Source organism: Peromyscus californicus, unplaced genomic scaffold (assembly GCF_007827085.1).
Source record: "Peromyscus californicus insignis strain IS unplaced genomic scaffold, ASM782708v3 Scaffold_12__1_contigs__length_115047231, whole genome shotgun sequence".
Classification (NCBI taxonomy): domain Eukaryota; kingdom Metazoa; phylum Chordata; class Mammalia; order Rodentia; family Cricetidae; genus Peromyscus; species Peromyscus californicus.
This window is the reverse complement of record NW_026294413.1, coordinates 75,667,666-75,680,347: the sequence shown is the minus strand read 5'-3', so window position 1 is coordinate 75,680,347 and position 12,682 is coordinate 75,667,666. Positions and strand designations below refer to the sequence as shown.

Below are 12,682 nucleotides of genomic sequence, written 5' to 3'. Positions count from 1 at the left end.
AGTAACTGTCCACCTTTTCCTGCTCAGGCATTTGGGACCTCACATTTAGAGTAGATCTTCCACCTCAGTTAACCGAATCTAGGAGCTCCTCATGGACATGCCCACAGATTGGTTTCTGTGGTGATTCTAGGTCCCGTCAAGTTGACAATCAGGGTGGAGCTATAAATCATTACCACCACCACCACCCTTCGCATGCATGCACGCACGCACGCACGCACGCTGTGATGGTCTGAGGAAGAAGATACAGTACTTGTTTTCTAGAAGCCTTTTTTGTTTGTTTGTTTTTTTGAGACAGGGTTTCTCTGTCCTGGAACTCACTCTGTAGACCAGGCTGGCCTCAGACTGAGAAATCCTCCTGCCTCTGCGTACCAGGTACTGGGGTTAAAGGCGTGTGCCACCACCACCCAGCCTGAAAGCTTTTTTTTTTTTTTTTTAATATTTTAGACAGGATCTTTAAAAAATTCTTAGCCCTTTTTCTTATTCTCATCACATGTTGCCTTTGAATTCCTTATTGATCAAGTTTATCCCTGTATATAGAGTTATTGTTTGGCACTTGTAATCCTAGCAAGTGAGAGGCTGAGACAGGCTGACTCTTGCCTGGACTGTAGTCCCTACCTCAAAAGACCAAGTGCTAGGGATGTAGCTCGGTGCTTTGCCTGCTCAGCATGTGCAAGGCTGTGGACTTGATTCCCGGCACTGGACATATGACAACCTTACTTTGACTTTTTGATGTGCTGATGTTCATACACAATTTTTTTGGCTGATGGTAGGGGTAAGATAAGTCTCACATCATAACCCAAGCTGGCATGGAACTTACTATGGCCAGGCTGACCTTGAACTCACAGCCATCTTCACTTTCCTGAATGCTAGGATTACAAGTGTAATCTACTACACCTCACCCCATACACATTTTTAAACACATAAATTTAATCTTTTGTGGCCTAAACTTGTGATATTATACTATCTTTAGATGTTTTCCCACTTTTTTCTTAAGATTTATTTATTTTTATGATATGTTTGCCGGCATGTATGTATGTGTATCAGTACCATATGAATGTGCTGCCCACAGAGGTCAGAAGATGGCACTGGACATTGGATCCCCTGGATTGGTTACAGATGATGATGAGCACCATGTGGGTGCTGGAACCAAACCCTTTGCAAGAACAGCCGGTGCTCTTAAGTGCTGAGCATCCCCCCCCCCCCCCCCCCCCCCCCCCCCCCCGCCTTCTCAAGCCTATGAGCTGGACTTAGATGGTATCCAACCAGAATACTTAGAGCTTTTGAAAACTGGGTTTTGCTCATCACTGCATGAAACTGTCCACGTTTTGGGTACTTGACTGTCAGTTTCACCACAGTCTGGCAAATTCAGGGCGACAGGTACGTTCTCCCTCACAGCCCAGCTTCCGAAAGCGACTCTGATAGAATTCTCTGCTCCCCCATCACAGCTCCTCACAGCGGGTCATCAAGACTCTCCCACCAGCTGACACTGTCCTCAGAAAAATTAGTCCCCCCCCCCCCTCCTAACCACATGCTGCCTGTTAATTAATTACTGACCACTTACTTTTCAATATATGCACTATGTGTTGTTCCAGACTCTGGTAGTGACTAGTCTCATTTTGGTTGGTTTGGGGTTTTTTGAGATAAAGTCTTGGGGGCTGAGAGCATGCACTCGTACATCCAATTCTTCACCCTCTACCTCTGCTTCTCAGTTGCTGTGTTTGTAGGCATGCACTAACTACCCCATTCCATTTGCACACATTCTTCTATTAGGAAGTAGTACCCGTTGATCATGCAGCTCTTGGGAGACGGCTGTTGAACAGCTGGTTTCAGTCTCTAATTGAAACCCCCCAGTGGCAGCTGGCTTCCCTCTTGCCTCTTGTCCACCTGACTTCTTATCTATTCTTTTACAGGCTCTCGAGCCGCACAGTTCTGAGAAGGCAAGCTTCCCTCTGCCTTCCCTTCTGCAGACCTGGCCCGCCATCTTGCTGCCATCCAGAGAGGAGCCTTTCTTCACGCAGAGTTAGTTGCCGAAGCCACAGGACAGACCCTTGATACTTTTCCTCTGTCCTCTAATCGTGATGAAATTCCAATCTTGCTTGTTTACATCCCATCTCCCTACTGTTAGTACCTTAGCTCAGACTCTGCTTACCTGCATTTCCCCAAAACGTCTCCTTTTGAGCCTCTTAGGACTCTGTATGTTTTCTCTCAAGGCTTTAGCTTAAAAAGTCAGGGCCTCTGAGACCTGTTTCCTCTCAAGCCCAGTGCTGGTAGCCTCACCTCTAAAATGCCCATTCCTCCTCTCTCCTTCCCTCCTGGACTCTCACAGTACCCACACCACCCTACAGAGACTGTCACATGCTGTTGTAATTGTTTAGTTTTCTGTCTCTCTGTAGCAATGACCATGTCTTACGGTTGTGCAAGTATCCAGTCCTGAATGGCTAGTAATGCTAAGTAGGGTAGCTATTCATGTGAGTGAGTTCTGCAGCTGTTGTTTTATGGATCTTGTTGCTTTAAAATTGGTTGGTGATGTGATCAGCTTTCATCTTTCTGGTCCCATCCTAACAGTTCTAGAAGTGGGACAACAGGAGGGAAAGCCGGTAGTTGCCGGATTGGCATGGACTCTAGTACTCTGTCTGTCTCGTAACCACTGACAGTACAACAGAGAGAAAATGCTTGATAACCTAGTAGTTGTGCTAGGGATGCTGAGGAGGACTTCTTTTAGTGACTTGGTATAGGGACCAGGGAAGAGGAACCTAAGTGACTCCGTTTCTGGCTTGCTAGTGTGGGTACCTGAGGTTGTCTGTCATCACCTAGTAGTGTTGGGTTTTGAGGTTCTTACTGACATCCAGGTGAAGTCTACCAGACAACAAACAGTAGGCTCTCAAGTTAGGAGAGTAGGCCACAGGAAATGGCAAGATGGAGAGTCACCCACGTGTGGGAACTAATTAGAGTTAGGAATGGTCATCTAGACATCACCTAAAAGGAATCACGGTCTGTAAACAGAATGAACCTTGAGGAGCTCTGATGTCAAGAGTCAGGAAAGAAAGCAGACCTGGAAGGTACTGTTGAAGAACCCGAGCAGCTGAGGCTGAAGGCTTGGACAGTAAAAAGGCCCTCACTTAACTGTTTCCGGGAGAGATAAAGAAGTCCATCTTTATTTACCCAGCTTAGGAGAGATGCATGAGCACAACCTCTTTGCTCTGTTTCCTGTCACACAGTTCTGCCTCACTCCTGTAGCTCCCAGCCAAAGTCAGCCCCACCATCACCTTTTGTTAGATGTGACAGTCACCAAAGTCCCCTCCAACTTTAGTGTAAGATTTAACGCAGAATTTGGGCCCAGTCCTGGGGAACTGATGGATGGGCCCTTCTGATATGTAGGTGCTATTCTGATATGTAGGTTTACATTTTATTTCATTACAAGAGAGGAGGGCTTGATTACAGCAGACTTTGTTTAAAACAGAGGCATGTAGCCCAAGCTGGTCTCAGAATCACCGTGTAGCTGAGGGTGCCCACAATGGACACTGTCCTCACACCACCTCAGTCCTCAACCTCCTGTCTCTGTCTCTACATACGGTGGGTGCTGGGGTTGTAGGCACGTGCCAGCATGCCTAGCTAAGTAGAGCAAACTTTCAAAACAGAATTTTGAGAACTGGGGCTGTAGCTCAGTGATGGAGTACTTACCTAGCACAGATAATGACTGGCATGGACAAGGTTCTGATTAAGTAATGAAGAGACTGGCAGCCATAGAAACCTCGCTGGAACTTTCCACTGTGCTTGTCTCTAGAGTGGGATGGGGGTGGGCAAAGTGCTACCATCTGTTTTTATTTTTTGTAACAGATGCTCTGGTACCCTGCATTATATCCTTAATTCACCACCAGTTTCAACCAAAACTCAGATGTTTGTAGTCAGAGTCTTACCAGAACCTAGTTTTTGTCTCAGAACTGTTAGGTCCACCAAGGGAAGGGGAAAAGTTGACACGCCTCCCCGAGTCTTCAACCAGCAGCAACACCTAAACATGGTGCCTCCTAGGCCTCCCTCCCCAGCAGTCAGTTGGATTATGGACACCTTTATTCCCTGACTTCCTTCTTTGGGATACCTCCAATTTTTATCTTGCTAAAACTGTTGATTCAGTTATTTTCAGTAGAGCGGACTTTACAGGTTTTGTGTAAACAAATGCCTTCCCCAATTACACTAATTTCTTTTCAAATGTCTCTGTCAATAATAGTACCTGTCTTAGTTAGGGTTTCTATTGCTGTGATGAAACACCATGACCAAAAGCAAGTTGGGGAGGAAAGGGTTTATTTGGCTTACACTTCCACATCACTGTTGATCATTGAAGAAGTCAGAACAGGAACTCAAGCAGGACAGGAACCTGGAGGCAGGAGCTGATGCAGAAGCCATGGAGGGGTACTGCTTACTGGCTTGCTCAGCCTGCTTTCTTATAGAACCCAGGACCACCAGCCCAGGAATGGCACCACCCACAATGGGCTTGCTCCTTCGTGGCTTGCTCGGCCCAGCATCCCAGGGATGGCCCCACCCACAATGGACTGTGCCCTCCTCCATCGATCACTAAATAAAATGCCTTAGAGGCTTGTCTGCATACAGCCTGATCTTCTGAAGGCATTTTCTCAGTTGAGATTCCTTCCTCTCAGATGCCTGTAGTGTGTGTCAAGTGGACGTCAAACTAGGCAGCACAGCACACAGCACCTAAACTACTGAGGGTAAAGGGGGCAAAGAAAACACTGTGCAACGCAAAACAGCATACACACTGCTGAAATTTAAATTTCTTCACAGGTATTCGGTAATGAAATCATTGTGTGATAACTTATTATTTCCCCCCTCTGACCTCCATTGCTCTCATTTCACTTAGAGAAGGATATGAAATCCCAGCACATAGTTGGCACAAAGAGACAGCACTCAACATGACTCATTTATTTGTTTATTTATGTATGTGTGTATGTATCATCTTGTTCTTGAAGAATTCTTTGGGGAAGACTAAATTATAGCAGATGACAGAAAGCTGTTACAATGTTGTGGGGCAGACGGGGGTGGGGGGTCGGGGAACGGTCTCCAGGTGCTTAGGGTCTGAGCTGTCCGAGAGCAGTCAGAATTGTGAAGATCTACGGCAGGATAGAGCTGGCTCCGTGTGTAGGGGTGCTTGCCACCAAACCTGAAGACCCGTGTTGATCCCTGGAACTCACATGGTGAGAGGAGGGAACCAACTCCGCCACTTGTCCTCTGCATCTCCCTGTGTGCTACAAGGCATGCACCTGTGCTTATATAGAATAAATGTCAAAGAATTGTTAAAAGGCACTTTATAGACCATAAATGCAGTTTCCATTCACATGGAAGAGAGCCGAGCCTGGACTGGAGAACTACAGAAATTAAAATGAAAGGTAAAGAACAGTGTCCACACTTGACCTGAGTCAGCACTGATACCTGAAGGTAGTTAGACACTCAGAAAGCCATGCATGCGAAGGCTGTGCCCCCAGGATGCCTGTCTGAAGCGATCTTCTCCACTCGAATGGATCTCCATGCATAGGTCTGCAAGTGTGGCCTCACTCCCTGTCACAAACCTGTGACCTCAGAGCTTTATGTTGGTTGGTAGGATTTTTTTCAGGAGACTAGACATCTCTAGAAAACACTTTCTTCAATCCTAGGGAGTTTTTGTGGCAAGGGCTAGGGTGGGTGTCATTGGGCTATCTAGTATTTCAGTCCTTCAGCTAGCATATCTACACAAACCCAGAGAGGAGACACCTTGCCTGGATTGTATTCCCCCTGTCTAGCTACTCATGATAGCAGAGACCAGGACACAGGACAGTGTCCAGTAATCATCTTTGTCTCATTTCTGAAATGCCTTCATCCTTCCCCGCCTGGCCAGGAAAGAAAAAAAGAAAGGCACCATGGCTTTTGATTTGTCTGGACTAGTTGAAATGTTTTCAGAATTAGTGACGAATATGGGCTCCATGTTTTATTTAAGATAGCTACAGCCGTGACACTTAGATCTGACACTTGGTCTTAGTCAAAAGGACAGTAAGGATGGACAGTTCATATGATTCCTATCTATAGATTCTATAGATAAAGCCCACTGCAAACAAGTGGAAAGTCATAGACAGCAGAATAGCTAACACTCTGGGAATGCTTGAGGAAATGACAATTATTTTTACATGGAGCCAATAAACTGCAAGTTGTGATGACCTAGAAAGATAACGATTAAAAATATACTAGGGGCTGAGAGTTGCTGCCATTGGGAGGCAGAAAGATCTTTTGTGAGTTTGAGAACAGCCAGGATTACAAACTGTGACACTCTCAGAACAAACAAAAAAAACCACCACACAAACAGTCTACTTGGACTGGGTATGGTATGCATGCCTGTTGTCCCAGCATTGAGGGAAGCTGAGTCAGGAAGATCACAAGTTTGAAACCAGCATGGGCTGTGTAATGAGAGACTAGTTATGGGGAATCAGAGGTGGTGGTGGGATTGTAACTCAGCCGGTAGGGTACTTGCTTAGCATCTACAAAGTCCTGGGTTCAATCCCCAATACTGCGTGTAATCTTGGGATTATGAGGCAGGAGAATCAAAAAGTCCTAGTCCAGCCTGGTCTCCATGAAATCCTGTCTCCTAAAAACAAGACGAAATGAACAATCTTGGGGTCGGGGGAGTTCTTTAGTCCTTCTACCTCTGTGCCAAGATGTAATAGGGAAGCAGTCTCAGTACATCAACTCACTTAAAGGATTCGTTTACGGTGACTATTAGCCCTAACGAGCTGAACTGTGACTTTTGGTAAAGACTTTAGAAGTTGGGAAAACACATTTCTCTTGCTAGACGCTGCACCTAAGTCAGTTCTGTTCTCTCCTGTTCCAGGGCATCTGTTATGCACCTTAAGCCATACTGGAAACTCCAAAAGAGAGAGCTCCCTCTCGAAGTCAGCAAGGACACCCTGCGAACGCCTGTGAGCCACCAAAACTCTGTCAGTGATGAAAAGGGCAAAGCTAACTACATGAAACCAACTGTCTTTCCTTCAGCCTCCCTTGGCAAAGCAACATCTAGAAAACCTTTTGGGATCCTTTCTCCAAATGTTCTGTGCAGTATGAGTGGGAAGAGTCCTGTGGAGAACAGCTTGAATGTGAAAGCCAAAAAGAATGTGCCGTCTGCAACAGTACAGCAGAGTGGAGAAGAAGGGCTGCCTGGCAGCTGGGCTATCGTCAAGCCTGGGAATACGAAGGAGAAGATTGCATTCTTCGCAGCCCACCAGTGCAGCAGCAGGATGATAGGGTCTATGAAGATCAAGAGCTCCTGGGATATCGATGGGAGAGCCACTAAAAGAAGGAAAAAGTCAGGGGATCTTAAGAGAGCCAAGGTGCACCTAGAAAGGATGAGAGAAATCAGCGGTCAGTGCTACCAGCCGGAGCCCTTTGCATGTGGCATCGAGCACTGTTCTGTGCATTATGTCAGGGACAGTGGGGATGGTGTCTATACGGGGCGGCCTCTGTCGGTGATACAGATGGTTGCCTTCCTTGAGCAGAGGGCCACTGCTCTGCTAGCTAGCTGTGCAAAAACCTGCACAAATTCGCCTGCTATTGTGAAGATTACTGGCCCGTCCCGAGGTGTGCCACCTGAGCCCTTCTGTGCTCCAGGAACCTGTGAAGAACCCACGGAAAGAGGGAATTTTGAGGCTGGCAGGCCACAGAGCGAGCCAGTCCGTGTCCTTGACATGGTAGCCAGGCTGGAGTCCGAGTGTCTAAAGCACCAGGGCCAGCGGGAACCTGGGACCCTGTCACGGAATAACAGCTTCCGTCGGCATGTCGGCAGGGTGCTGCTCACCAGTGGTGCTCAGGCCAGTGACAAAAAGGAAAAGGGCACCGAAGACGACGATGACGACGATGCACCTGACATCGAGGTGCATCCCATGCAGTCAGTGTCTGTGAGCGACCAGGCCTGGGATGGTACGTCTCAGGGCTGTCCCTCACTGCCAGCGGGTGTGAGCTTTCATGTGGACAGTGCAGAATTAGAGCCCGGTCAGCAAACAGCTGGGAACAACTGCAGCAGGCACGACATAGAAATGACAGGTGAATTTGAAGAATTGCCCTTTTCTTCTCACACTTGTCTCCAAGCCACCGAATTGCCCACAACTGTTATCAGCTGTATGAGTAGAGCCCTTGTCCCACTCGGGAGCCACAGTCCTGACCAGAGAAAGGAACCTGTGTGCATCAGCATCACTGTGTGCACAGTAGAGAAAGCGCAGCCTTCTGCTTTAGACCCCCCTGAAGAGCCTCTTCCAGGGATGCTGTTTTTCCTGTCACCGGGACAGGACCAGCAAGAGTGCTCCTCCCAGTTGAATGAACACACAACACAGGAGGCTTCGGAGGCCAGTAAGCCTCAAGATGCTGCTGAGGGCAACCGTGTCTGCGAGGAGAAAGAGGTTTCTGTGGAGCCATCTGTCCCGGCAGCCTCTCTGGTGGACAGTACATTACCAGTGCTTGAGGCATCCAGTTGGAAGAAGCAGGTGTCTCAGGACTTCCTGGAGACCAGGTTTAAAATCCAGCAACTTCTGGAGCCTCAGCAATACATGGTATGCCTGCCTCACCACATCATGGTTAAGATCTTCAGGTTACTCCCCACCAGGAGTTTAGCGGTTCTTAAATGTACCTGCCGCTATTTCAAGTTCATCATCGAATACTACAACATCAGGCCAGCAGATTCTCGGTGGGTTCGAGACCCACGCTATCGAGAAGACCCCTGCAAGCAGTGCAAGAAAAAGTATGTGCAAGGGGATGTGTCCCTGTGCCGGTGGCACCCCAAACCCTACTGCCAGGCCTTGCCTTACGGGCCTGGGTACTGGATGTGCTGCCACAGGTCTCAGAAGGGCTTTCCTGGCTGTAAGCTGGGCCTCCATGACAATCACTGGTTACCCGCCTGCCACAGCTTTAATCGGGCACTCCATAAGAAGGCACGAGGGAGCGAGACGGAAGAGGAGTACTGAAGTCCAGGCGAGAGGCCACAGGCCTGTGAAACACCGAGTCAACCCTGAGGCGTTGACTCCTTCCCCCTTTTCAGGAGTCTGCTCAGATGAGACTGCCATCGCTAGGGCAGTTTGTCAACTCTTAATTTACCAACTGTACATGAGATGCGTTCCATGGCTCGTGTAGTGGTGCCTCACATCTAACCCTTTCAGCCGGGAAGAACTCTGCCTGTTTTCCTCCATCAAGGACATTCAGAGGTCACCAGGTAGTCTCCATAAGGGGATCTGAAGTGTTCCAGTACTGGCTCTGTACTTGAGTGGAAAAGAAAGCAAAACCTCTGAGAATTATGCCTAAAACAGAAAATTGGGCACCTTACCTTACACCTTGTATGCTTGATCCTGTGAGAATGTTTGCAGATGGATTTTATGCCCTGTGGTGTTTACAGTGTATATAATGGTTGTGTTTTCATGGGGCTGTGAAAGTGCACATTAAACCTGAGCGCCTTTACCTGGAGATGAGTGCATTGGCCCCTCTGTAAATAATGTGATGAAAATCCAATATTGTATATTATGGCAGTTGACTAAACATAATCAACACAGAATAAGACAGTATCATATAATAGTCAGATTAAAACATTGTCCATCCTTTTGTCTGGTTAAAAATTTTTTTTAAAAAAAACTTCAATAAAGAATGCACATTTTAAATGGGGCCTGAGTTTACAAAGATTTGGAGGGTGGGGGTGGGATATAATCTTTAAAGATTTTATGCGTAAATGTGGGTGGTACTGGGACCCTCTGAAAGTGTGCTGGAAACCTAATCTGGGTCCTCTGCAAGAGCAACTAGTTTTCTTAACTGCTGAGCCATTGTAGCCCAAAGATGTATTTTGTGTGTGCATGTGCTGGCTCTCGAGGGCCAGCACCGTAGAAGGACAGAGGCAGCCGAGCTGTACCGTGGAGCTTGAGGTCCATGCAGTGTGAGCCACTCAGCAGACTGAACCCGAGTATTCTACCCAAGTCATCTCTCCAGCTGCTGAATGGGAGGGTTTTTAAGGTCCTTAGGAATTGAGTTGTAATAAAAAAACAAAACAACAACAAAAACAACCAAAAAACACAACCAAAGTTTGATGTGTGCTCACCAGCTGCCTAAAGAGGCCAAGAGAGGGCATCAGATCCCCTGGAACTGGAGTTAGAGTGGGTTGTAAGCCCATGTGTGGGTGCTGGGAATCCAACCCGGGACCTCTGGTAGAACAGCCAGTGCTCTTACCTGTGGTGGCATTCTCCAGCCCCCTGGTTAAGGTCCTTCTAAAGTTTTGTTTGGAAGCTTTTTGTGGTGGTTCACGCCTGTAATCCCAGAACTCTGGGGACAAGGCAAGAACACTGCTGAGCTTGAGGCATCCATGGGCTAAAAGAGATTTCAAGCACACCCTAAAAATGTTATCTGAAAGAAGGGAGGGTAGCTTTTAACTTGTCCAGTACGTGCCATATCCCCTGCACAGCAAGCAGTATTCAAGGAGTTCTCACAACCTGTCCATCGTAGTCACTTAGAAGCCACTGAGAATCTCTTCAGGCTGTGGCCAGCTGTCTGATGCTTAGTAAAGCTGAGGAGTCCTGAGCTCCCAAAAGTTGGGGTTTGGAAAAAAAAAATCCGAAGACTAGGTTGGTCTGAAATAAACCACACACACACACACACACACACACACAAAACCTGTTATTAACGGAAGTTGCAGGCAGGGAGGACAGACGACAGATGCAGGTGAGTGATAGGAAGAAGATAGATTTGGCCAGGACTCGCAGGGCGCGGAGGGCGGGATGACATCGGCCTGTGGTGAGCAGAGGGGCTTCCAAACTGGAATTAGTTTTGATTTTTTTAAGATTTAAAATGTGTGTGTGTATGTGTGTGTGTATACATACAAGTGCATTTGTCTTTGTAAGCCAGAAGATGTCTGATCCCCTGCATCTGGAATTACAAGCAGTTACGATGTGAGTGTTGGGAGCCAAACCTGGGTCAGTGGCTCCTAACTGCTGAGCCATCTCTCTTGTTTGGGTTTTTTATCTTTAGCAATAATTGCTAAGGGCAGGCTGAAACTGCAAAGTGACTCCATGCCAGGGAGGCCACCCCTGACAAATGGGCCATGCTATGCTGGCCTGCAGACTCAGGCTGAGAACAGCTTATCTTCAAGACATCTGCTCTTGGTTTGTGCCAAACTGGCAATCAGTGTCCAGTAAGTTTGTTATTTAATTCCTCATAATGTGGGATTAAAGGAGATACACAGAGGAGGACAAGGGTGTAACATACCTCATGCACTGTGTGTTCAACCAGTGCTGGCCATGGGTCTCCCTCCTGGGTACACGGGGTAAATAACTGGGTTTTCATGAGTCAGCATTTCTGACCTGGTTATCACATGCTACACAGCTGTGTGGGGCTGGGCTGACAGCAGGGGCACAGGGTGGCCCCATGCCACCTGCATTACCTCAGAAATAGATGGCCCGATTTGACCTGTGGCAGGACAGGGTTCCCAGTGCTGAATAGAGGCTTTTGCTGGTGGTATCAGAAGGCACCCATGCTGGTCTCTACTGCCAGAATGTAATGCTGCTTTTTGAGAAAGCCTACGTTGCCCCCTAGTGTCGAATGTAGAAATAACCCACTTTGATTTTGGTTTTAAGAGTCTCTGGATAGATGTTTTGCCTGCATGTGTTTGTGTACTGCCTGCATGCAGTTCTGTGGAGGCCAAAAGAGGCAATACGTCCCCTAAAATGGGGGTTACAGACAGTTGAGAGCTGCCCTGTAGGTGCTGGGAACTGAGCCCCAGTCCTCTGGAAAAGCAGCCAATATTAAGCCCCCCAGGAAAGTACTCATGTCAGCATGGGTCTCCCTTCCTGCATCGCTAAAGGATCACGACATAGACATTCCAGGGCCCTCCCCGTCCTACCCAGTCGAAGAAACTGCACTTTCAGCGCCCCCAGGAGGCACTGCCACCTTCCTAGTGCTTCTTCCACTTCTCAAGTCGTCCTCAGTTGGGAACTGGCTCCCCACCCCACTTTTCAGGTGGTTTGACAAGCTCTTGCTACCAGTTGGGGAAGGGACAAAGAGAATGCATTCGCGTTTGGTAGCAATTTGTAATCCCAGCACTTGGGATCACCTATTTGAGGCCATCCTGGGCTACGTAGTGAGACTCTTTCAACAAAACCCCAAACATAATATGCTTGTTGATGTCTGTCCTGGGCACTGCTGGCTCCACCCCAGCATCTGCCAGCACTCGGTCCTGTCTGCTCTGCAGGTGCCCGTCGGGTGCCCCAGCGTGACCCTCTTGATGTAGTTCTCTGGCCTCCGGGTGGCTAGTTTCAGCGTCCACCTTCAGTGCCTCACGTGGTACATACTTCATAACATGTTTGCAACCAATGTTTGATCAGCACGCTCAAACATTGGGTGAGCCAAATTCCCAACCTTTTTCACTTTTTTTTGAGACATGGTTTCACATAGCCCAGGACATCCTTACATTTATGATCCTCCTGCCCCAGCCTTCTGAGTGGCTGGGGTAACAGGCATGTACCATCAGACCTGGCTCCCTAGTGCCAACTCAATGTGACAGGTGCTGGCAAGTATGGACAACACTGGCTCATTCCATAAATTTCTATGGAAACCTGAAGAGAATTGAAGGATCTCTGCCTCTGGACATAGCTGATCCCAGGAAACTGTGCTTGTCTAGAGAAATTCCTAC

General features: G+C 47.8%; 1 protein-coding gene across 4 annotated transcripts in view; it reads left to right on the top strand.

Moving 5' to 3' along the window:
• Nucleotides 1-9,612, top strand: part of Fbxo34 (F-box protein 34) — a 73,766-nt gene extending 64,154 nt beyond the window's left edge. For 3 of the 4 annotated variants that reach the window (XM_052733409.1, XM_052733411.1, XM_052733410.1), the window contains exon 2: nt 6,866-9,612. In XM_052733409.1, the coding sequence (XP_052589369.1) occupies nt 6,876-8,984 (2,109 nt within the window). In that variant the 5' untranslated portion in view covers nt 6,866-6,875 and the 3' untranslated portion in view covers nt 8,985-9,612. Of the gene's footprint in view, nt 1-1,996; nt 2,020-6,865 lie in introns of those variants that run through there. The other variant, XM_052733413.1, reaches the window with a different exon arrangement.
• The last annotated feature ends 3,070 nt before the right edge of the window (nt 9,613-12,682 follow it).